Source organism: Pholis gunnellus, assembly GCF_910591455.1.
Source record: "Pholis gunnellus genome assembly, chromosome: 18".
NCBI classification, from domain to species: Eukaryota; Metazoa; Chordata; class Actinopteri; order Perciformes; family Pholidae; genus Pholis; species Pholis gunnellus.
In genome coordinates this window covers 14,328,891-14,354,997 of record NC_136545.1, presented here as the reverse complement: position 1 = coordinate 14,354,997, position 26,107 = coordinate 14,328,891, and the positions used below count along the sequence as shown (strand labels likewise).

Genomic DNA, 26,107 nt, shown 5'->3' with positions numbered 1-26,107 from the left:
TCCCCCACCCTATATTATTTACTGCTTAGTTTTTAACTGGAGTTTATTTCATATTCCTCAAAGTTAAAGTAGTGGCCGTGCAAAATTGCCTGTGCAAAAATGTATTGTGCATGCGCATACAAGGAGAAAATAGAATATAAATAGATATGTTAGCACAGTTTAACAGTACAGGTTTTGATTTTTGGGGGAAGCAGGCTGATTACGTTACAAGCTATTTCGTGATCTGAAGTAATAACTGTGAATTTGGTTAACTTCCAAAATGATATACATTTTGTTACCTTAGTTGACAAATCAGAAGTGCAGGTGATCTCATCAAGTCCAGTAATAAAGAATATCTTTATTTTTCTTGGAAGCAACTTTAGGAACTGGAGCTCAATAAATTAAAAACAACAAAAAACTAACATTTGTTGAATCTTGAAGTCCGTACAGATTTGTGAACAAATTACGAGCTTGTTGGGATAATATAGAATAAACCATAGAGTAATAAAAGCCTCACTGAGTTTACTATGTTAGAGAAATACTCCCTGCTGTTCACTACCTTGGAAGACCAGTTTAAAAATCACTAAAATTTAGGCTTGAACATCCTACAGCCTCATGCAATTGAGGAAAAAGTGAGTCATATAAAAAACGAGTATTTGAGCATATTCAATCAAGGCTTGGACCCCTCCCCTAAGCAGTGCTACAGTTTACATTCATCCATCATCCCAGTCATTCTATCACAGCCGTGCTTCATCTATGGTGGATCACATTTACTCCAAAAGAAAAACAAGAAAGCTAGATACTGTAAACGTTAATATTATTATTACCTAGTGCAATTATCACTCTGTTTCTTGTGCATCTTGAAGCTTCTTCTTAAGAAGCCGACAGAAGTCACGTAAACACAACCTTTGAGGCGGCGCCGCACTGAAGCATAAACAAACAGATCAAATATCTTGGGCATATACTGTCTTTTTTTGCTTTGTTGTTGGCTTATGCTATCAATTTTTACAGTGGAAAAGTATTAATTTTGCCAAAAACTTTGGGGCTCATTAAATTTGATGGTCTGACCTTGTGATTAAATGTGCTTTGACGCAAAAAACAAAAAAACATACAACAGTGTATCTCTTAAAATCAATGCACAAAACAATAAAGGAAGGTTGTTTGGACTATGTCCCTATATGCGTGGCAGAAAGCATGAACAGCAGAACAGATGTAAAAAAAAAGAAAAGAAAGAAAATGAGTATGACACATACAGGTTTTTGTCCCTGTTCGACATTGTTTCACTCCGACCCCTTCCGAAATATAGAAAGTTATCTTTCAGAAAGACCTCTTTTCTCTTTACAAACCCACAATCTTCTCATCAAATAAACAATCAGGGTGATGTGGAGGACATTTTCAGTTTTTAGTACAGTCACATTTTGCCTAAACTCCTTAGTTTCCCACCCTTTAACCTCGAGTGCAAATGCAATAAGCCAGCAGAAATTGCTCTTATAAGTTTTATTCAATAATTTACCCTCCCCCAACCCCAACCCCAACCCCAACCCCCCCCCCCCCCCCAGGAAAAAACACAAAACAAACAGGATGGAAGCAGGGCTATGTAGTCTTGGTGCCAATAATCACACCACCACATCAAGGTGAAACAGTGCTTCTCTCTTCTACCGCTCAGTGTAGTGCGCTTCCTCCTACTACTCCATTTATTCAATCTCTACACGTGGTGACGGCACGCCCCATAGTTAGAAAAGAAACTCCAATCGGTATTGTGTGAAACACAGTCGATCCCGCGTCACACCCCGGTCAGTTGTGACACGTGTCAGACTGAGGTCAGATCCCAGTGAGAAATGGAAAAGAAGTCCTTGAACGGCATATCTGGAGGAAACAGTAGCTGTTTGCTTATTTAGATGCAGGTTTGTGGCTTTGTTGATGTTTGCAGTAATTCTCTGTATCCATTGTTTGTATTCATGCATGCAAGCTTGGGTTTTAGTGCATGTTCTTGTCCGTGTCTCTCTTTATCTCCAAGACAGAATGATGTAATCGAAAAGGATTTTTTTTTTTTTTTTCAAAGATGAAAAGCACTGGTTTTTCTTTTTTGGACAGTGAATTTTTTTACTGCTTCGATGCAGGTATTAAAAGGCTAAGTATCATAAGGTGAGAAATGTGCACATATGTGTGTGTGGATCTGTATGTGTGTGTGTGTGTGTGTGTGTGTGTGTGTGTGTTTGGGAGGGGCAGTCTGGAGCAGACACAGGCATCACATTGACAATCTAATCCAATACGTCACGGCCAGATATGCATGAAAACCCAACTCCATGTGATAGATTATCTGTTGGATTGTCAGGAAGTCTTTAGCTTTCGCAGAAAAAAAAACGTTTCCCCGTCTTTATCCTAAAAAACGACGTGGCGTTTTAACACAAAGGAAAATTGTTCTGCCTAACGATGCAGTAGATGACCTTTAATTATAATACAGTCGTCGTTATATATTCATACATATTTATCATACAACAAATAAGCCGCTTTTTAAAAGAGCTTCATTTTTTTTCCAACGGTTGCTTGGGTCATTTTTTAGATGTGGCAAAAAAAACAAAAAAAAACAATCATTTTATAAACCATTATACCACAATCCATAAACTGCCAGCAAAGCAGCCGTTGCGTTTGTAAAACACACGAAATGATGAATCATTCCAGCCATTTGTTCTGCTATCAGTTCTTTGACATCTTGCTGCAGGAGCCCAAATACTGAGTAAATACTGAGTATACTAAGAAAAGGGTGGAGCAGGAAGGGTGGGTTTTCTTAATGTGCTAATGCCATGCCTGTGTCTACTTTTATTATGAATGATCTACTTCCACTATCAGTAAGTATGCGTGGACACGAGCACACGGGTGCGCATGCATGTGTGACAAATTCCTGTATAGTAAGATCTACGAGCGCAGCTTCTTGTGCTGAATAATTCCCGTTGAGGAAGCACAGAGGAGAAGAAAGAGTGGTGGACGAGATGTTAAGAGTAGGAGAGCAAGCCAAAGAAAATGCGGTGTTAAACAGATTTCACAACGTGAGAGGCAGCCCGGAGGGACATTCACTGTCCGTTCACCCTCAGACCTTGTCCAAAATTTTCCACTTCCTGCTCGGGCGGCGTGTCGCCAGAATTGCCCGCCTCGGCTCCTGGGATCAAACTTGGCGCCCCCAGTGATCCGTCCGCACCTTCTAGCCCAGCATCATCCTCATCTTCCTCCTGATCCTCCTGGACCACTCCCTCGCCTTCACCTTCGGCCTCAGCTCCAGCTGCCCCAGACCCGGGGCTGCTGTCTGCCAGCGGTGGGTGAGTCCTGAGAGGGTCCTTGCGATCGGGATACAACCTTTGCTCTAGGGCCTTGAAGTCAGGCTCGAAGGGGAGGGGTACCCCTGGTTGAGAGGCACTCAGCGCCAGGCCCAGACCCACAGCAGCACCCATGCCCATTCCTGCACGGTACACCTCCATGCCGTCAGGCAGCATCGACTTGATCTTGGGCAACCATCGCTTGCGGACACGCCTCGCATTTGTGCACATGTCAGCAGCAATCACATTCATTTCACTCTCCTTGAAGTTAGGGTTGAAATTTTGACAGTAGACTGTGAAAGAGAGAAAAAAAAACAACAAACTCCATGTTGACAACTTGTGCTCTTTTGCAATTCAAATCCCATATATTTGACGATTTAGACAGTGAACCTACGTTTGACAGCGTTGAGGACCCTGCTGTCCAGGGGTTTCCTACTGGGGTCACTAGTCGAGGAGCGGATACCTGTCCCACAGCTATTGGCTAAAGTGTTTCTGCAGGGACACAGAGTCAACACCAGGGGGCAGAGTCAGCAGCAGGCACATACAGTAGACAAACATGGGAACACACACACACACAACCAACCGCATTGCACAACATGGCCACAGATGGAGTGTGAAAGTTGGTTTGAGACAACAGCGGCAGTGTTGGAGCCATACAAATAACTCAGATCTTACAGTAAGCCCTTAAAGACTCGTACAAACTGTTCAGCTTAGTTGTGCATATCTTTACACTCACCTATCGAAGAACGTGGCTAGCAGACGGCGAAGCAAGACTTTGTGTTTGATACCAGCACATAGATGACAATTCATCAGCTGTCCTCGAGTCATGAACACCTGTGTACCTGGGTGTAGAAGAAAAAAAAAAAAAGGATTTGCTGAGAAACCTACTCATATTACAATCCATTTGTCTTTTCACATTCTAGGGCTTTGTCCTTTTTCTCTTTGGCCCTATTGCCAGTTGATCCATTATTTTTCTGCTACAGTTTGAAATTAATGTTCCAAGGAGATCTTTCACGCAGTTAAACAAAGCTTCAGCTGTGAAAAGTAGAATCAGAAATCGGGAGAGGAATTTATGTTGAAGGCCATAAAAACAGCACACTATCAAATTACTTGGCTCTGCCTTCTTTTGAAAACCATCACTTTCACATTCGTGTATTGTATTCTGTATCTTTCATGCCGACTATGGAACTGAATAATGTGTCATGTTCTGCTATGTTCCATTGTGTTTTTAAATTACATCAGAATCTGATAGAATCTGAGCATGCGGTAACTTTTTGACCTCATGTACCAGAACGTTTTTTTGAGTGATTACTGACTACAACTTGCAGTGTTCAGGCTCTGTTCTTTTGTCTGAAAAGATTCAATACTAAATTGATTAAACCTCCTTTATGTGAATTATATTATCTACATGTTGAATGGTACCTGGTCTCTTTGAAAGTCTCTGGTCTGACTGCTAAGAGCGATGTCTGGCAGTCACACCAAAGAGTTCAGTTTTTGTTTCATCATACCAAAAAAAAATGCCCTCAGAGCCCTGTAAGGGCCAACTCCCGGCAGGCCGTCATATGCTTTTTACTCTAGAGTGACTTCTGTCTCGTCACTCTACCGTAAAGGTCTGATTGATGAGTACTGCAGAGGTAGTTGTCCTTCTGCCACGGTCCTCAATCTCTGCAGAGAAGCTCTGCAGCTTTGTTCTGTCCCTTTCACATCACCACAAGTGATGTGGCTCAAAACTACCATGGCGGCCAATCAGAATCGAAGGTCAGGCGCTACTAAACGTTGTTTTCATTAGTGATGAGAAGTCAATTGAATGTTATTGATGTCCTTAACATGGTTTAACCAAAATGTCCTAATTATATGGCTTAGCGCTAATTTATTTTCCTCATAATTTAGAGTCCAGTCACTGTAAACGGTGATGAGTAGAGATGAGTAGATCTTTGATGGCAGTCTCATATGGGTCAAATACAGGTCTCTTGCATAAAAGGGTAACAGTCACTCGGATGTGGGGAACCCCCCACAGTTACTGATTTTTTTGCGAATAATCGGCTCTACACAAAAGCCTTGATTTGAAAGATTTTCTGTTTCACAAACGAATACCTGCATTTATTCTCATGTCCTGTATTTCACGACCATTAGTTTTATTTGACCAACAATCGAATTTTAAATGACCTAAATGTGCAAAAGGGTAGGAATACTTTCCAAACTCACTGCATACAAGTTACTCTCTGCACGAGTGCACGTGGTCAAATGTGAGCAAGTCAATGCGTGCGAGTGTGTGCGTGCCTACCAGCTACCAATTCCAGCTTCTCCCCAGGGTCCCCCTCAGTGTAGAGCTTAGGGTGGCAGCGGTAGCCTATCTGGCTGATGAGGCTCGCAGGCAGCGCCACCAGGTCCCTGCGGATCAGCACACAGTTGCGGCTCTCCAAGGCCAAGGGCATCGCTGCCATCTCTGGCTTGTCCTGGACTGATAAAAGCAAGCGAGAACAGAACGGGATATGAAAGCTTTTGTTACACAGCGAAACAGAAGCAGATAAATATGGACGCGTCCATATAATGACTATAAACTACGAAAAACAACTAGCATCCATACCCTTCCGTGCCCGCTATCTAAAGAGAGGCTACACAATTTAATTAGTAAAGCAGGTTTGTGTCATCTCAGACAAGCTTGTTGTGTTTCATAAATGTTTTAGAGCATTGCAGATGTATCCCAGATAAGTCATGATGCTGCATCCGCAACTTGAGTTTTTGGACGGGGGGGGGGGGGGGGGACAGATCCGAAGCTGGGTGTTAGGTTCTTACTCACAAAATGATTTCCCCTAACCTCTGGGATGACTTGTGAGAGTATGCACATGCACACACCTCCTGTGCACGCACATGTAAACACATGCACACGCACACTCACACACACACACACACACACAGAGAACAGGAGAAATAAATCCTTTAAATGCCCTGCGCATGCACCTACGGCATCTCGAAAAGTTTGATTAATTCATTTGCATGTGCATTCACACTTAAACCTACCACACACACACACACACACACACACACACACACACACACACACAGGAAAGACGTGCATGGTTCTCAAATATCCCACAATGTCACCCTGGGGTGTTCTGATTGCAGATAGAGTGGTTTTTATAAATATCTGAAACTCTAGAATTTGACAAAGCTTCAGGATGCTAAGAATGATGGAGTGTGTGTGTGTGTACACATGCGTACGTCAGTTTATGTGTGAATGCAAACACAAGTGTGAATATACTGTAGCATCTATGCCTGTATGTGTAGGCAAACCTGCACCGACATGAAAACTATAACAAAATGCAGTACAGACCAGCTGTTGTAGCTGTGATAAGGAGGGTGTTGTTGGTCACGATGCACTCCAATCATAACTCCATAAAGCTATCTTTATGCTGAGAGAACCCACACACACACTGGAGGCACAACATCCTGCTTTTTCCAAGATGCTCAGGATACATGATTTATGAAAGATTCAATAATGAAACTGGGATGAAATGTATGTGCATCAGTCTTTTTCCTTTCTGGACAATGAGGAACTATGTTCCATAAATCGTACATTCATGGGTCTATATTTCTGCAAGTCATGTCGAGTTTTACTTTTACGTCGGTCCGATATCAAATTAATTTCCTCCATGTGAGCCAAGGGCAACTGAGAAAGTAATTCACCGACTCAGATCTTACATGAAAAGATTTTGAAGATATTGGTGAGAGAATATCGATGCCAGCTTGACATTTAAATTGTCTTGTTAGCATTTTCTCATAACCGACTTTAATTACTGGAGTAAATACTATAACAGTTGGTGAAGAGGAATAAGATATTCTTGCTCGTTTGTCGGAAGTTACCAAAGTAACATTAGGTTTTGACTTTAACTGAGAACATAATGTATTTTCAGAAGTTTTTAATGATGACAAATATTCAAGAGTAAAGCTTCAGTGATGAGTGCTCTACACCAAATACACCAAAAGCACTGCAACACTTCACAAAAGATTTCATAAAAGCATCAATTCAACATAATACTCACTCCCGTAAGGGTTAGCTGAACGCGCATAGAGATGACTGTAGGAATCCTCTGTGATCCCATCATAGGGCTCTTCCTCAAACTCCTCATCCTCATTCTGGTAGGATGTAGGACTGTCAGTGGTTGGCAGGCTGGACGCTCCAGGACTGGACCTCTCAACTCCCGCTCCGCCTCCTGTTCCACCCCCGCCGAGCCCTTGAAGGTGGTAAGAAGGCAAACCAGGGATGGCGGTCCCACCAGCCGTCGTGTAGAACAGGGAACTGGCCCTCGCCAGCCGACTCCCCAACTCCGAAGACGAAATCTTGTTTTGCGCCAAATGTGTCGTCAGGGGCGTCGGGTCGCCCCCTTCTAGTTTAATCTTACGTTGCGACATGAGTAGGGATGGAGACCAGCCCGGGGTTCCCAAAAGGGCAGCCACCGCTAGCCCGTTGCCATTATTACAAGGACTCTGCGGCTCGGATCCTGTTTCCTCTAAAGACCCTGCGGTTTGCGAGTCACAGTGAGGCGAGTTTGCCTTGAACATTAGGTCCATGCCTCTTTCAACTATATGCTGAATCTGGAGGTAGCCAGCTGTGTACATGACCACCAGCTGTTCACTAGCTGCCATTGTTAGCTTCCCTGTATAGCAGAAAGTGAGGATCTGCTCAAAGCAAGCAGGTGTGACTGAGGAGGGCAACTCAAACTGGCTCTTGGTGGAGCTGCTGAAGAGGTCACGAAAGTAGAGGCTGCTGGCAGCCAAAACGGCCCGGTGGGCTTTGAAAGCCTGACCTGGTTGATAGAAATAACAGAGAACAGAAGAAAAAAAGAAATTGAGATACAAAATTCTAGTATCTTTTCAAAGTTACTGGAACTAAAATAAACAAACCTTTGACCAGGATGGATACATCGCAGTAGTGTCCCAGCAGGCGCTGCTCATTAAGGGAGCCCAGAACTGTGGCTCCAAAGTTTGGGATCTCCACATGGAGCAGCTGGGACATGTTGGCCACAGAGGAAGAGAGGAAGGTGGGGTTTCAGATATTCACTGCAGACTCCGCCACTGAGAGAGGCATCTGTAAGAAGAAGGCATGTAGAATGCGTCGGTTAAAAACGAAATGCAGTGATAAGGAAGGAGTGCAAAGACAAAGCGTGAAAGATGAAAAGACATGCCAGGGGGAGGTCGACAGGCGAGAAGGGAGAGAATCTTAAAATGAAGGGAAAGAGCAAGAAGGAAAATAGAGTTGCGATGAAGTGAGAAAATGAATACGGTTGAGGGAGAAGAGAGAGGTGTGTGAAAGAGAGATGGATAAGCAGAGATAGTGGGTGAGACAGTAGAGGCAAGAGAGAGAAAGGAGGAGTCAAGTCAGTCCTCATAGAACACAAAACCAATACAATGCCGTGCCTACTGTACATGAGGACATTGTGAAATACCTTCAGGCTATGTTGTTTTAACTCGACTTAAATTCCCAAAACCTTGAACTCATTCCATGTATTGCACTTAGTGCATCAAGCTCGGGCTTTGCCGACCTGTAAATCTGCCCTCACAACAACTTTTCTAAAAGGAAGGAAAACCGCACTGAATACAACCAGTTTTTCATGTCAGAGTTTAGAGGTACTTCTTGATTTTGCTGACTCTTTATACCGTTGTCAGCATTTATCCTCTTTCTAAAGCTGGAAACCAAACAACACAACTCACGCCATACACACAATTTCCCCACTAACTTTGATTTCATCCGTCTCAGTAAAACACTCTCGGCATGTTTGCGCCATCTTTCCCTCCCTGAACCTTGTGTCATTGTTTTTTTTTTTCTCCCCACCAACCCACACACACACACACAAACATATACGCACTGGTTTCATTATTAAGCAATGCTGCAGAACAGTTTCCAGGAATACAAACTGAAAAAAAAACCCGTCACCGCCTCTCTCACACACACACACACACACACTCTCTCTCTCTCTCGCTCTCTCTCCCACCTCATGCACTCCATACAGACAGGCATGCACTCTGGCTTACTTACATAAAAGTGTAAATGCCTACACACACACACACACACACACACACACACACACACACACACACACACACACACACACACACACACACACACACACACACACACACACACACACACACACACACACACACACACACACACACACACACACACACACACAGACTACAGGCTGCATAGGGAAATTACTGTGTACTCTGGCACGCAAGCACTCACCTGGGGAAACCAGCACACGACACTCTCTCACACATGCACAAATGCAGAGAAAAGCGCTCACTGTTATCCCAGACAGTTCTGACCTGTGCAAGCCAGTCTTCTGGTAAAAACACACCATGGAGCCGTGGCACTCGCTAACACACCACCATGCAGCAGCCGGGACCAGGACAGAAGAGGAGTAGTTAGAGATGGAAGGAAAGCACTCTGATGTACTCCGTCTGGTCGACTCTCTCGTTCACTTAAAGTGTCATTCCCACTGTCTTGAAGATGATTCTCTCCCTGCTGTCTGACTGACTTTTCCTCTGTCTGTCTTCCCCCGGCCTATCCTCTATCTCTATATCCTCCAAAGCCCCATTCTCTTTGCTCACTGTCTGTCCTAGCGCCGTCTCAAAGCCTCCCTCTGCTTCCCTGTCATTATCTCTCTCTGTTTCTCTCCCCTCTCTCTATTCTCCAAGGGTTGAATTCAACAAGTGCCGCTGTAGAGAGAGAGAGAGAGATAGAGAGAGAGCGAGAAAGAGAGATAGAGAGAGAGAATGGGGAGGGAGAAGGAGAGCAGAGCAGAGCGAATCAATGATGAAAGGAGTGGGAGGCTCACTGTGCGAGTGTGTGTGTGCATGTGTCTGCGCGCGTGTGTCTGATCAATGCAGTATCTATACGTCGCAGGGAGTGGGAGGGAGAGAAAAACACAGGCTACAGTTACAGACAGAGACTGGGCAGAGCTAGAGAGAAGCAACGGAGGGAGGGAGGCAGGCAGGGAGGGAGGGAGGGGAGAGTTGAGACAGAGAGAAAGTCATTTGAGGACAGTACGAGCAGAGAAAGACAATTAGGTTGAAGCAACTTCTGCCACTTGCCCCTGGACACAGATGCCTATATGGTCCAACAGAAAGGGGGTGGATGACTAAGACAAAAGGGAAATGAGAAAAGCTTACAGAGGTCACAGCCACCATTAATTAATTAAAACATAGAACAGCGAAACTTCTGAAATCCCTGTTTGACGCAAGTCTATAGAGAGAATGCGTCACGGCGTCTTGGTAAAGCGGCGCTTTACTAAACTGGAAGCTTTAATACATCCTCTAATCCTTCCAATTGTAGAATTGAAAAGGTTCATCAAAAACACAAGCTGTCATTTTCAAGGTATTTCCCATTGTCTTGCAAATTTCGGAGGACAATAGTTAAAAAAAAGAAAAGAAAAAGGTTTTTACTTTTGAGCAAGTGTTGTGTATTTTCTCTGAATCATGCGAGGACCTCTCTGCCAAACACCTACACACGAGCGGAGAGAAGTTCTGGCTTCACGCAAGACTATTTTGTATTTTTTTTTATTCCTACATGAATTGGTGATTTAAATGATTAATTCACGCCTCCACTTTGCTGGCTCAGCTTACTGAGGTGACACTTTTGTGTTGACCAGCACATGGAAGGCATCCCTAAATGGTGCTTGACGTGGATGAGGGAGGACAGGAGCCAGATGTCGCAGCCTGTGACAGGGAAGGAAAGATAAAAGACAACGGCTAACAGAAAGGATACGTTCCAGAAAGATGTGTGTGGGAGGATCAGAATTACAAAATTGCTGTGACAGATGAGTAAGTGCGTTTGTACAATACTGTATGTGCGAACACACATACACATGTCAATGTTGTGCAATTCTTGCATGTCGGAGCAAAAACACAATGGAGGAAGCTCCCTGACCTTTGCACTGCATTTCGGTTGAGGAGACATGAAGACAGTAAACGTTTCAGCAAGTGATTTCGAAATCTCATTTCATCTTTTCACCTCACAGCACACAATTTGTAAAAAAAAAAAAAAAAAAAAAATGTCCCCAGAAAGACACAATGTGATTCTTTTGCCAAAGAAACCTCAAGTGGAGAAAGTTGTGCTAAACTGAGCAAACTTTTACTCCTCAGTCACAGCGGAAATCACAAAGGATATCACAAAGCGTTAAATAAAGTGAGTCAGACTTCGGTTTGGAGGGCTTTGCCCCAGCAGTGTGATATCTGCATGGCACACATATAGCCACACATGAGTGAGCGCACACAACAAGCACAGTCGGACGCAGGAGACACAATTCTGCGAACACACTAATGGAAACAGACGTACACACATTCTCCCCCCCCTCCCCGTTCTCCTAAACGCACGCCAACACAGTCAGGTAATCTCCCTGTGCACACTCAGCAATGCACATTCGGTTTGTTTGTCTGTCTGTCTGTCTGTCCCTCTGTGAACCTGCTGGATCGCTTGTCCATCGGCCCATCAATACGTTATTGTGACTATTGTGTCCTTACATCGCCTCCTTGGTTCTCGCCTCTCCCTTTTCTCTATCCTTCCCGCCCTGCATACCACATACCCACTGTCTCTCTGCCAATTAATGCACACAGGGCTGCATTGCAGTGAGGTTGGCGCGTGCCACGGCAGCAAGCACAGTACAGAGTCTACAGACATGCATGTACGTGCCAGCCGGGCAGAAAGAGAGGGAGGGGGGGGAGAGGGGGAGAAGGGGAGAGGAGGAGAGAGAGAGAGAGGGGGGGGGGGGGGGGCAGTGAGGGAAAAGAGGAAGAGGGAGGGGGCGAGAACGAGCAAAGGAGAGTGAACGGAGAATATGTTGAGTCAGGCAGACAGGACGGCGGTGTGGCACACTGCACATACATACACAGACACGCGGCCGCATGCTCATGTAAATGTATGCGCCACTGAATCTGAAACGGATATTCATGCACATGTACATTACCCATTCACAAGCCCATAAAAGCACACACACAGACACACACGCACACAAACATTCACACGGAAATTGCAGCCTCCTCCTGCCTACATTAAATATAGACTTTGCACATCCGTGATGAAAAAATATACAGGCATGAACTCCCTCAACGAGTGATTACATGCGTGCGTGCCTGCCTCTCTGCTGCCTGTGTCCTCATTTCCTTCTGTGTTTGCATTTCCATGTCAAAGTTTCTCGCATACCTAGGTGTGTTTTGATAATCAACGTTATATATGCGGCTGTGACTTTTGGCACTACAGACACTCTGCCAGGCGTGTGCACGTATGTTTGTGTGTGTGTGTGTGTGTGTGTGTGTGGGCAGCCTGGTTTGTGATTTAAGATATGAGATCTGAATGCTGTTCTGATTGCTGTTGGTTGCTTTGTTGGAATGCGTTACATCCATTTTATTCAAGGATTCATACCTACGCACAGTGTTATTAACTGTAGCAGCAGGTCCAGGCATATTTGAATAATATGAAGAAATTAAACGATTCGCCAGATGGCAGACACACACACACATGCACACAGACTTAATTACTAGTTACACTGTAGCGATACCAAATGACAATAGGGTATCATTCAAACACAAGACTGTAAAAGTCAAGCATAATTATGACTCATGTATTTGCCATTTAGTACTTTATAGAACAGTTCGAGTAAGTTGAATGTTAAAGTTAAGTTGGTGTCGTAATAACTTTTAATCAAGATGCAGATAATAAAAACCTAACTAAGCTGAACATACATTCAGAAGACTAATACAGAGAAGTGATCACGCTAATTCATATTTTATTACAGTACGGCAATGCACAAATAAAAGGAAATTAGAAGACGTTTTTGAAGTGAGCTGAATAGGAACAGCTCCTTCCTCTCTCGCTTACGTTCCCTCTATACAATCTCAATATGAACAGTCCCCTCGTTATAAATATTCAGATCCTGCAGTTGTTCTCATGTCTAAAGTGTACCAGACAACAGATTCTATCCACGTTGAGACGGCAACGCTCCCTGGCAACAGTTCTACCAATCGGGACCAAGCGGGTGTCTGACTGAGTCTGTCTGAGTATCATTATGGGATGTCGAGAGAGAGAGAGAAAGAGAAAGAGAGACGCTGCTTAGCACTGCTTTTAATGCAACATCATTCTCTGTGTATAGACCCTGCTGGGTGACGTTGTCTGCACATAGTCAGGATCAAAACCGTCTTTTCTTTAAAAAAAAAGAAAAAAAGAAAGAAAAAGAAAAAAAACTCCCAATGATTCATGCCGTTATGTAACAAACAGACAACTATGAAATGATTTGTTGTGGGCTGAATGTTGTCTGGTATCTTTCCACTTGTATTCACTTAATATGCACCAACTTGTGGTCTGAGTAGGAGAAAAAAAAAGAGGCTGAATTTCAGGTAAAACTAATGGCACAATGCTGTCCGTGGCAATAAGACAATGTGAATAGTAAGTCATTACTAATTAAATACTAGGGCGGGATGATCTGACCTAAAACCTGTATCATAATATTGTTTCACAATTATTTTTAATACATCAGTACCTGAGATTGTATTTCTTGTGCTGGAAACAGTATGACCACGTACAGTTTACTGGACGTAAGCTCATTGATTTGTTGAATCTCTGGTTGTATGAAGTTAGCTATTCACTTAAAAACAAATCCACATCTTTATAATAACAATGAAGCTCGAAGTGACCAAACCAAAAGAGACAGATATTTTTCTCAGGAGTAGTTAGAGACCAAAAAAAAAAAAACGAGCTAAAGGAGATCGAACGTCCGCCGTGTGTCCAGTAACACAACTCCAAATAAATCCTCAATCGGAATCTGCAGTAAGTGTAAATAGGCTACTGCATGCTAACAAGTTAGCATATAAAACGTCAGGGCGTGTTAACAGATTGTTTGCTAGCAGCGGACAAAATCAAATTGTACGAGGTCATTTAGGATCACGCTCTGTGGGTTGTGTTCAAATTTATTCTAACAAGTATTGTATTAGGAGCCGTTTAAACGATGGAAACTAACGATTCTTTTTTTTTAAATACCGTTTTTTGTAGCAATTCTCAATTTTATAATATAACTCAATTAAATTTGCAGTTTGAGACTTGGTAAGACATTCATCATTTTGGTAATTTGATACATTTTGTTTGGTGCCCACCCCTATCACACGCAATATTAATTCTTATTGCTACAGTAATTAGTTGACCCTGTTTACACGTACAGCAAAACATATGTAGAAACGCAGCCGCTTTATGGAGGAAGACAGCACTGCAGCAAATTAACGACCTCTTTTTGCAGCTTAAACTCTGACACGGCTGTGGTTGGAGACTTAACCAAACACATAGTTGTGACAGGAAACTCCTGTGACGGTGGGCTACCGGTCTGTGTAACTTGTAGTCGTGGTGATGTGCGTGAGAGAAAACGAGATAGTGGGAAAGACAGAGGACGAGCATGTCCGTGTGTGTGTGCGTTTGTGAGCGCGTGTGTGTGTGTGTTGATGATCCTCCTGAGGCAAAGGCATTGCTAATGAACTCCAAGTGGCTGTGGGAGGTAAACAAACAAACAGTAGCAGCGGCCACTATATCGCACCAAACTCCGGCGACTAGATCATTGGGATTGCTGCGCATACCCATGTCAACTCACATATACCCTTTGAATATACATATGATGGCTTTTGGGCATACAGTTGAGAGCTGAAGAGATAGAGATCGAGGAGGGAGAGAAAAATTGAAAAGGTACATTAGGGGAGAATAAATTGAGAGCGGCGAAAAAAGGAGGGGTGGAACAGAGGAGATAGACGAACAAAAGGAGTGAGGACAGAGAGAGGGAGTGTGTGTGAAAGATGCAAATAGAAAAGAACAAGAGAGAAGTTGACAAAGCACAGTCACAGGGAGAAGAGAGTTAGAGAGCAATAGGGAAATCAGTCTGAATGATAGAGAAAGGTAAGGCTGAAAAAAAGAGGTCTGGATGAGGAATGAAACAGCAGAAGCCAAACGACAAAAAAAACACAAAGAAAATACCAAATGCCGGAGAAAAAAAATATCAAATACTATTAAGCTAAATAGACCTGAATGGCTGTATCAATCATTTTACCATTCAAAAAATGATCAGCGTCCAATAATTTGGTATGTGGTGTAATGTCAAACCGTTGTATTCGGAAGGCAACAGATGAAGCCAAGTGATATCAACAAACTGACACTTTGTTCTAATCAAAAGACATTCCACCTCCACATTGCCGACGCCAAAATGTCAGTTCCAAAGAGTCTTCTCAGACTGCTATTTTCTGGGAAACAAAATCCTGCTACATGACAGCGGAAAAAGGAAAGAAGACAACAAGATAACCTGAGAACAACAGGGGAAAATGTTAAAAGGACAAAGACAGTTGGGGTTTTTTCAGTAATACTCATATTGCAGAACCACAGGGGCCAGCGGGTCGTTCCAGTTTATAGCAACACATAAGTGTGACGTTGGAGCAGCAGGGAAACTCACGCAAGACTGAGATGTTTTGAACAAACACTGACACAAGATCGAAAATTCCCCCCCGATCTCAAACTTAAAAAGGAAGCTACGAAAACCAGCACAGGAAGAAAAAGGAGGGAAGAGAGTCCACCAAGACAAGAAACGATTCAGGAGGCATCAGTAGAACAAGTGTTTGGATGTTAAGCAGCAGCATTTGTGTGTGAACACAATGATACAGTATACTGCACCACGAGGGCCATGGGATATTTTGTTTTTTTGGGGCCAGTTTCATACTGATAAATCCTTTACATTGGCATCGGCTCCCAGCTGGCATGTGACTGGTGGGTGTCCAAAGCGTAACACACAACTGTACATTTTCCATGAGCCTAAAGGTGCTAATTTCATGCTGGTGTGCAGTTATCTTCTGCCAGCAAAGTATCAGTTTTGATGGGCTCAGGCAGATTTGCCTTTTGGTGGTGACATTACTTAAAAATCAACTGATATTGGTCTCAATTTTGGTATGCATGGCATATTTAATTACAGTTTCCTTGCAAAAGTTGGGGACTGTATGAAACAATTGTTCTGTAAAAAAAAAAAAAAAAGAAGGCAGGGTTATGCAGTTTTTTCTTATCCTACCTTCATGAAGGTAGGGTTTACTGCAAGGCTAATTTCATCTAGGTGTACCTAATTGTCGGAGCAGTGTGAATGCATACAAATTGCGAAAGTTTTTCACGGTACAAAGTGTATGTGAACAGAGAACAGCGTTTGCCCTTGGCATCACAGCGGGGGTGTTGAACTCCTGCTTTTACAAGGTTATGAAGCCTTTGTTGCATCTCAAATGCGCTCCCTCATTCGTGTACACGGAAAAGTATACAGGTTGGAGGCGGAGCTGATTGGCTGGAGTTGACGCCTGCCTTTAGAGCTCCTTGATAATTTATTCTTGCAAGTACAATTACAAAGCAGGGGTGTTACTGCTGTGCTCGCGCTCCTGGCCACGAGACATCTGATACTCAAGTATGCTAAAAACACAGCGGATTTGTGCAGTTGCTTGCACTTTTGTTTGGAAAAGCACAGGGCCCTAAAACCCCATTGATATCCTCCTTAACGTGACCTTCATCTGGGGACAAGGGCCATGAGTGGGCCTGCCGAGTGTCACTGACTGTCACACAAGGACTACAATTAGGTTAGATTTCACAGGAGGTCTGCATGTTTGCGAGTGTATGTGTGTCACTGGCGACACTGTATTTCTTTTGATTCGATTTCCATGTTGAACGAGACAGTGAAAAATGGGAAATGGGGTGAATCAGTATGATATGAAAGCATATCGGTGGTGATCCTGCACACGCTACACAGAACAGAGATACTAAGATTGAGTGAGAAAATATTTCATTGTACAAACCGTATGTATTTTTAACATAGATCTGTTGAACAGATTGACTAAAAATTCAAACAATAATCAAAAAATGTTTTATGTTCAGTGTTTTTTACCATAATGCGTGTCCTTAAGGTCTAATAAACCCACTGAGGGCATTTCCTTATAGTAATTATTTGATTTCAAATCTTGAATCGTTTCCATCCTGCCTCGGTTGGCACATTGCTGTGTTTCTTTGTGCTTTAGTGCCACCGACTGTGGAATAGCGTGAAACCGGTGGAAGAAGTGTGGATTGCGTCGCCCGCATCTGTGCATGCTTGTACATGTGCGAGTGAAAAAAACAAAAAACGGGGATCTACTCATAAAAACATTGCTACTAGTCGTCAAAAACTCGACAGGGTATGATTATTTTTTCCTTTTTAGGTTTTCAGATTCACCATAACGTTCTTCTTCTTCTTCCCCTCCTCCCTTATACTTCACACTTTATCTCCAAGTGTGGTTGGAATTTATATTCGTCTTTATGTCAGCGTTTGTGATTCTTGTCTATGAAGATTCTTAGTCATCCAGGTCAAATTCGATCTAGAAGCCAAAGCGGGCTGGATTTGCCGTTTCAGACTCATCCAAGGAACTTCAAAAGGTTCCGGCGGGTGGGGAGTTCCCGGGCGTTTGAATCTCAAAGAGCTTAAGTTTTGCTGGGGGAGTTTCAAGCTGATAACAGAAACAAATAAAAAATGTAATGTGGTTTCAAACAGTCAGAGTGTTTAGCTAAAATTCTTTTACAAAATAAATAAATCTGAGCAAAATAGTTATTTATCAATTTCACAGCCTCATCAATCCAAGCCCTGTTAACTACCAACATTTAAGTAATGTGAAAATGACTGCAACTGCACATTTTGGGGGAGTGCCTTGGAAAGAATAACTAACTTGCTATCCAGCTAAATATTGGAAAATATAGCGAACATTGTTAGAAGGGCTGGTACCAAATTCCTATTATTGTAGCTCCTGAGGCACAGCTCCATCCATGTGACTAAGGAGCTTCACAAGTTCTTCCCTTTCTCATTTACGCTGAGAAAAAAAAAATAAAGTCTCCTTTGCCGGTCTATAGGTTTTTACCAGCTGCAAAGCCATTTCAATAATAAGGTCTTTAGACGTTCATGTGTTGGAAGAATGTGACACATTATGCCAGTGAATGTTCATCCGAGAACAATTAAAAATGCCGGATAGCAGCTTACAGCAAGAGTGTCAATCAAACAGGGGGCAAGGCTAGGTGAGAGAAGGATTGTGGCACCTTTACGACAAACTGTATGTTAAAGTTTCCAGTGCATATAGCACGGTGAGTATAAGAGTGAGCGACAGGAAGAGAGTGACACAGAAGTAGAGAGAGAGAGAGAGAGAGAGAGAGAGGGGTGGGGGGGGGGATATGGAGATGATGAACATGCCATTTTGATCACCCCGCGCTGTGCTGAATGTTCTGCAGTGACACATGCGTGACATCAGAGTAGCCCAACATGACCGCCAGAGGAGCCCAGCGCAGTGCAAAAAAAAGAAAGAAAATGAGGACACATCTTTCAGCATCAGTGCCCCACTGTCTACAGACAGGCATACACAAACACACACCCACACAAAGACATATACAGAGAGAGCAGCGCCCACATCGGCTCAGCCATGTACATTATTATTTATTTTTTTCCCCAATCAGAGCAGACAGAATGCTTTAATTCATCATCTTGCATGCAAGAGAAAAAAAATAACCGGAGAGGGGGAACGAAATGCTGTTTGATATGATCATCAGGGTAGGTGAATCGACAGGCCGTCTCATGACATGGGACGTTTCCCGTCATAAAAAATATATAATGCTGTCTAGTGTTGTGTGATATAAAAGCCTTGTTTGTTCAAGTGCACAGCAATATGTTCACATTTATTTTGAGTGCATTACCCCCCCCCCCCCCCCCCCACCCATGCCCACCCTCATCCTCACACGCAAACACCCATTACTGTGACCTAAGAGTCTCCCAGTCAGCACCAGACTAAGCTAGCAAACATGTGATCAAATAACATGCCACCTTGCTTAACCTCACGGCCAACACTGAAAAGGGCCCGAGCTGACCTATGCACACAGAGCCTTTTTATCTCTTTCTTTCTCAAGTTGAGAGAACATTTACGAAATGAAAAGGGCATTTTTCACTGTCATATGTACATATGGACAGGGGTCAAATGAGGATGAGTGTTATTGCTAAATCATGTGGTAGTTCCACTGAATGAACTCACACACACACACACACACACACACACACACACACACACACCCACTGAATGAACTCTCACTCACACACAGAATGTTTTTCGTTTGTTTTTTACTTTTAGTAAAGGTTATTTTGATTTGCTGATGGACTGACAATATGGCCTATACTGTTTTTCATGTAGCACCAAATCTACCAATTAAAATATGTATATTTTTAATGTTAAGTAATAATTCCACATTTTTGGAAATGCACTTATTTGGTTTCTTTCTGAAAGTTAGATGAGAAAATAAATGCCACTCTCACATTCATATATATATATAAATATGAAGCTACCGACAGCAGCTGGCTAACTTAGCTTAGCACAAAGACTGGAAACAAGGGGAAATACCTAGCCTTGCTCTGTCCAATGGTAAAAAAAATCAATAAATCTGCATACCAGCACCTCTAAAGCTCACTAATAAACACGTTGTATCTCATTTGAAGAAAACAAACACTCAAGTACTAAAACATCAAGTTGTATGTTTACGAGGGTTTACATGTTGGACCTTTTTTTTTAATGTAAGGAGCAATGGATTTATGGATGAAATAAACGAGAAATAATGTGTTAAATAGTGAGCTTTAGGGGAGCTGGTAGGGAGATATCTTGTCTTTTTTTAAATCTTTGCTAGGCTAGCTGCTTTCCCCGTTTGGAGTCTTAATGCTAAAGGCGCTAACCCCGGATGTAGCTACATAGCACATCAAGGGATGAGTAAGTTAATTTTAGCCTTCAGAACAACCACAAAACAAGGGACATTTCTATAATTTAGCATATTAACAACAAATACATTCCCAGGCACGATTTCCAGTCAGACTGGCTTCTGCAGGGAACACAATTGCAAGCATCAGGTAAGTAATGCTGTGATTTTACAGTAATTGCAAACGCATGTTAGCTGGGGAAATGGGAGGGGAGGGTTGTGTGTGTGTGCGTGTGTGTGTGTGGGTGTGTGGGGCTGTGTAGTGAAAACTACCCGCCTCAGATTCCTGTCTTTTTCCACTGGCTCCGACCAGCATTCTGCCAGGCTATTAGGACATGAAGATCACATACAGGACAGGTCATCGCCACAGAGAAGGGGTCAGCCTAGTTGCTTTCCTCGCTTACTACCTTATGCGCTAATTAGCATGCTTTGTTTACTGGCACGAGTCTAGAGAGACTTGAAGTTTGCAGCGATTTAATTATGTACAGCACACAGCGAAAAGAGCATGGAAAATTGAGGTGGGCTGCAAGGATAAATGCCATCCACAGTGCTCGCTCTCTCTACTTCTGCGTGTGTGTGTGTATCTGAGTGATTCTGTGGGTTTTATTCATGTGTTTCTGAATTTGTGTGTTTGTGCATGTCTGCGTGCGTCACCCCCCCCCCCCCGAATTATAGGTTTGACTTTCACAGTAAGTCGAATGTCCCCTCGCTGGAACTCGAAGGATCTGAGAAAATTGATCAGGCTACAGTCTTCAGTTACAATGAATAGAGGGGTTTAACATTTTGTATTATTTAAGGTCACACATTCTTCTTTAGATATATTTAAGTCAATGCAAGTGACCTTATGGTTGTGAGCCCTGACGTAGTGTAAACTAAATACACAAAAAAGGAGTTCAACCAGAGTTCCCCGAAATGTAAATCATGTGCCAGGTAATACTGACTTTTCAGAATCGCCCCCTTATACATGTTACAATACCAAGTGAAACAAGCGCTCTATAAGGCTACACAACCTCCATTCATTTTTTTATGTGATGATGCCACAAATACTGTAAAAATCAGGCAAAATAGCTTCGACTGTGAAGTATTAAATAAAATGTTCCATCCAATTTGGGAATGAAATCTCATGACTATCAGAAACACTTCCTCATCATACTTCTCGACACATAATTCTTCGCTACGGCTACGTGCTCCTATTCATGCTGAAAATACTTGGAACAATCAAATGTGCACATGCTCCCTTTCTTTTCTTTTTTTTTTTTTTCTTTTCTACTCAAGCACAAATGAACACACAGACACACACACACACACACACACACACACACACACACACACACACACACACACACACACACACACACACACACACACACACACACACACTCACACTACACAGGCACGACATTCATGCCATGTGATCTTGCTAGGCATTATGCCAACGGCCAAACATGTCACTTACCAGAAATCTCTGAGACAGAGTGAGAGAGCGAGAGAGTGAGATAGAGAGAGAGAGAGAGAGAACGAGAAAGAGATTCTGCACATTTGTCAGTTTGTGAGAGCTCCTTCTTGTCGAATGTAAGTACAGTACATACACAAGGAACATGAGATTTAGCTGCTGCAGTTATCAGCAATGTAGTGTGTGTGTGTGTGTGTGTGTGTGTGTGTGTGTGTGTGTGTGTGTGTGTGTGTGTGTGTGTGTATGGGGCAGTCGATTCTGAGAAAAGGAGAGACACGTGATCTCTGAGATCTAATGTGGAATTGTTCTGAGGAACATGCCATGTTTACTGTTCATTGTCTGAATTCTTGGAAGGCTTCCTGAAAAGAACGTAGCGAGCCAAAGTAGCCCAAATGAGCTGCAGTTTAAGGTTCCTAATGGCTTTTGCTGATACTCTCTCACATTTGCTCCCTCGTTTTGTTTTTTTGTCCACGTTTCTGTACTTCAGCATGCACATAAATGCACTGTGCCCGTGTGTCTGTGCACAGTGAACAACAAACAAAGTACTTAAATGGTAGTAGAAACTCAGATCCATAGCAATGTTACCATCGCCGTGTAGACTACAAACCACTGGGGGGGTAAGAAATGAATTTTAAGGGTGCATAAATAAACAAAAAGCAACAGATTTCCTTATGTTTTATCTTTGCCTCAAATCTGTGTGAAAGACTGAAAGTGGGAGGGACTGACAAAAGGTAGTAGTGAATTCCAAGAGCCAGCTACACGACTTATCCATTGGAATGAGCAGTGCATTTGAGGAACTGCCCAACCCTTTTTGGCAATCACCTTTTAATATGTAGTCTGGCTGCAAACTAATAGTGTCATGCAAGATATATGCAAATCTTCTGCTTCCAAATTTGTCGATGAAGTCCTACACACATGTATCATCAAAACCCTTTTTTTTTTTTTTAACTATTGATTTAGGTGGAAAACGTAGCCTACCGGGTAGCTATATCAGTTAGAAGACAGACCAGGGAACATTAGTCTTTTGGACGTAATTTCGTTGAACTAAGTTAATCTATTTTATCAGCAGTGCAGACAGATTCACCTATAAAGCCGTCAATCTGATTTGATGCGAGTCCCAACTTAATTTGGGTCTTTGATGAGAAAATAGGTGGACGAGGTAAGGTCACCGACTTTGTTTACTATTAATCTGCATTTCAGGAGATGAGGATTTATAGCCCTTTAACAGGAGCTGTATTTAACATTCAGAGTTAATATAGCAGAAAACAACCATTTGCTACGTAAGGAAAGACATGTCTACCTGAATAAACCCGTTCCACCTCAGGTAAACACTGTTCGCTCTGTCAGCACTTTTTCGCAATAGTTTGCACTTTTAGAGCCGTTAGATGAGCCGGCTCGCCGTCGACACGTTGAGATCCTTCGAGAGGCAGTCGAAATGCTCCCAGATCCCAGATCTCGCACCTCTAAACCCACACAGAGTGTCGGTTGGATACTCTTCTTCTGTTTCTATCTTTCAAACCTCTTTGGATGGCTAACACTAAAGTCATCTCAGAGTTATGGACCTTACCAGGCTTTTATACTGAACTACCCAGATACCGAGAGACACCATCACCACATTAAGAAGAGAACCAAACGGTCATATTTTTACATTCCATCTCTCTGGTACATTAGTTTAAGTGCTCTGCGAAATACTACATGACAAAACCTTTGCACGTTGACCAAACAGAACAGATTTCAGTTGCCGCCAACTCAAAGGAAATAAACACCTCGACACCTTACAAACCGCTGGAGTGCAGACCAACTGATTACAATTAGAATCGCCTTCTTATAAAGACACACGTCACATTTCTGACAATTTAGCTGAAAGACATTTCGTCACAGTTAACCTAAACTGTTCCAATAGCAGCAACCAACGTGCCTGAACACACCAAGCAGCAGCAGCAGCAGCAGTAGTTGTGTGCTACATGGTGGATAGAAGAATGTATGAGAATATGATGCATGACTGGTGCACTGTATCGCATACCATCAGCAATGACTCATTACTGTCTCAGGAAAGGAAAATCAAACACACATAAACACACTCCCCACATGAGTATACACGCATATAGAGTGCAGATAAAAGTGCACCAAGCAGACACACACACACGCAGAGCAAATGAAGGGGAAAAAACACTCCAGGTTCTGAATGTTCCAAGTGTGTTATTGTTGTCCTCAAATATTTGTGTTCTCAGAAATTAAGAATATCATAGCTTGTATAACCTGAATATGCCTTTCATGTGTCGAGGCAACCTCAATTCTAGTTCATTCAGGGGTTGTAACAAGAGATGAGGCAAGTCTCTCGCAGCCTTTGTACTTTCTCCCTCTTTCACCCTTCTCTGCCAGTATCCGCATCAGTTATATTTGAAACTGTGCTGTCGTTCTCTCTCTCTCTCTCTCTCTCCTTGACACTCCCCACTTGCACACAGCCCCGGGCCCCCTTGTGGAATGCTGTATAATGTGAGGCCTATGGAGGAAGGGCATCCCGGGACACAGCGAGAGCACACACACACACACACACACACACACACACACACATGCGCTAACACACTCACCGACACACGCAAACACGCACACACAGACAAATACAGCTGTTGAGAGCCATCACAGCCCTTTGGCAGACGTCCAAGTCAAAGTCGAGTGGCGTTGGAAGGCCTCCGTTTCGAGAGAAAGAGGAAAAAAAAAGAAAAAAGTCCCACATTTTCCATGTATGTTGTGTTAAACACTGAAGATAGAAGCTTGGCAGCCCAATCTGATTTCCCCGTATTTAAGGGGGAGGGATATCGTAAACAACCTTGTAAAAGCTACCTTTGTGTTGCCTTAAGTCTGGCAGGCACACCTATGGATTCATACGGTTTCAGTAATTCAAAAGGGAAGTACGATACACTTTGTAATGCCACATGATGTTTCTACAGGGGACAGATGGGCACTAAAAACACTCAAACACTCTGAAGTGGGACTCAAAAGTGTAAAATGGCGAGGAACGCCAACAACACACACTTCACACTACGCTACCTAAATGATTCATACGAGGCCATAAGCCAAGCTGTCGTTTTAATGTCCAACCTGCGCGACACCTGTCTGGGGACCGGGATGCTACATATACTGTAAGCTACACACTCAGTCTGTGTCGAAGCCACATGACAGAGATTAAGGTGTGTAGACCATAACTAAGTTGGAAATATTTTGGATTTTTTTTTTTTTTTTTATTGAGAATAAACGCACGGCTTGATGGCGGACTAGCGAATAAAAGCAGGGTGACAGAGAGAGAGAGAGTGTGTGTGAGAGGGAAGGAAAGTGACAGGAAATGAAGAAAATTGCCACAAGTTGCATGCCGGCTAGCCACACACACACAACCACACACACACACACACACACACACACACACACACACACACACACACACACACACACACACACACACACACACACTGCACCCATGTATGTATATGCAGGAGAAAGGGGAGGGGGGGGGATTGCATGTATTCTCAGATGACTCCTGCAGGGTTCAGGTGAGGTAAACAGCTGACATAGCTGGCAACAGTAAAGTGTATGAACCACATTTGTTAGGTTCACAATCCTCACAGCCCAAATACTTTATAACCTGCATCATGTCTTGTTTTGTCTCTTGTACAGTAGGAAACATGTTAAAGATGAAACCACAATTTAAAGAAATACCTTATATATAACAATGTTGACAATTGAATGCGTGGAAATGCTTACGGTTGAGAATGTAAGAAGCCAGCTGCATAGTGATTACTACACTTGTGCAATAATGACCCAGACAGCAGCAGCAACTTCAATTGATTCCTGTAAAGTAGGCCCATTCCTTGACGCAACAATGCAACATATAGCACTACAATGGATCCTTATGGGCGGAGAGATTTTTTCTTTTTTTGTTTTGGCTTCATCGTGACGCAAGACCGATAATATCGTGCCACTTTCTCTACTCATACAGCTGCAACTACTGACACCGCTATTTCCTGTGGTTAAGAGTTTAAAAGTACTGCCCCGGCTTTATAATTAGACTACAATAATGTTTGGCCGGTAAAGAGGTACACATATTACTCCTTAAAGCGGATTCAATTATTCTAGCACCGCATGGTACACCTATTATCCTCCGCGTGGAAACATTCACGTTTCGCGATATCACTTCATGGAAGTTCGGGAGTCGTACTTAGTTTAGCTGGTAGTTTCACCTAAATTAACTCCCATGCTGTAATGTCAGCACATAGTCGGGGTGTGCGGCTGCCTATCGTGGCTCTAAAGAAGGAGCAGCGAGGGAATAATGCACGGTAAAATAAAAATGAAAACCTATGCGTCACACAAATCAGGCATTGTAAACATCAAGCCAAGACAGAAGGGGATATATTTACCCGAAAATATGTCGCTATTCCATAAACTGCGGCTGTCAGCTGGCGCAGATGTGGCAGGCTTTTCTCTCTTCGGATAACCTGTAAAGTTTGCGGGGTGTAAAAAAAAACAAACACCCCAGACAACAACAGCAGGGCCCGGTTTCCCCCCTCGTCC

The 26,107-nt window shown here is 43.0% G+C and overlaps 1 protein-coding gene across 1 annotated transcript; it reads right to left on the bottom strand.

Moving 5' to 3' along the window:
* Positions 1–1,954: 1,954 nt before the first annotated feature.
* On the bottom strand, positions 1,955–26,107 carry nacc2 (NACC family member 2). The gene is made up of 7 exons (XM_079179493.1): positions 25,954–26,107; positions 8,196–8,379; positions 7,334–8,098; positions 5,575–5,751; positions 4,027–4,132; positions 3,685–3,782; positions 1,955–3,583 (listed from the first exon to the last, which is right to left on the bottom strand). The coding sequence occupies exons 2-7, from the start codon at positions 8,305–8,307 to the stop codon at positions 3,051–3,053; spliced, it is 1,791 nt and encodes a 596-aa protein (XP_079035619.1). The 5' UTR covers positions 8,308–8,379; positions 25,954–26,107; the 3' UTR covers positions 1,955–3,050.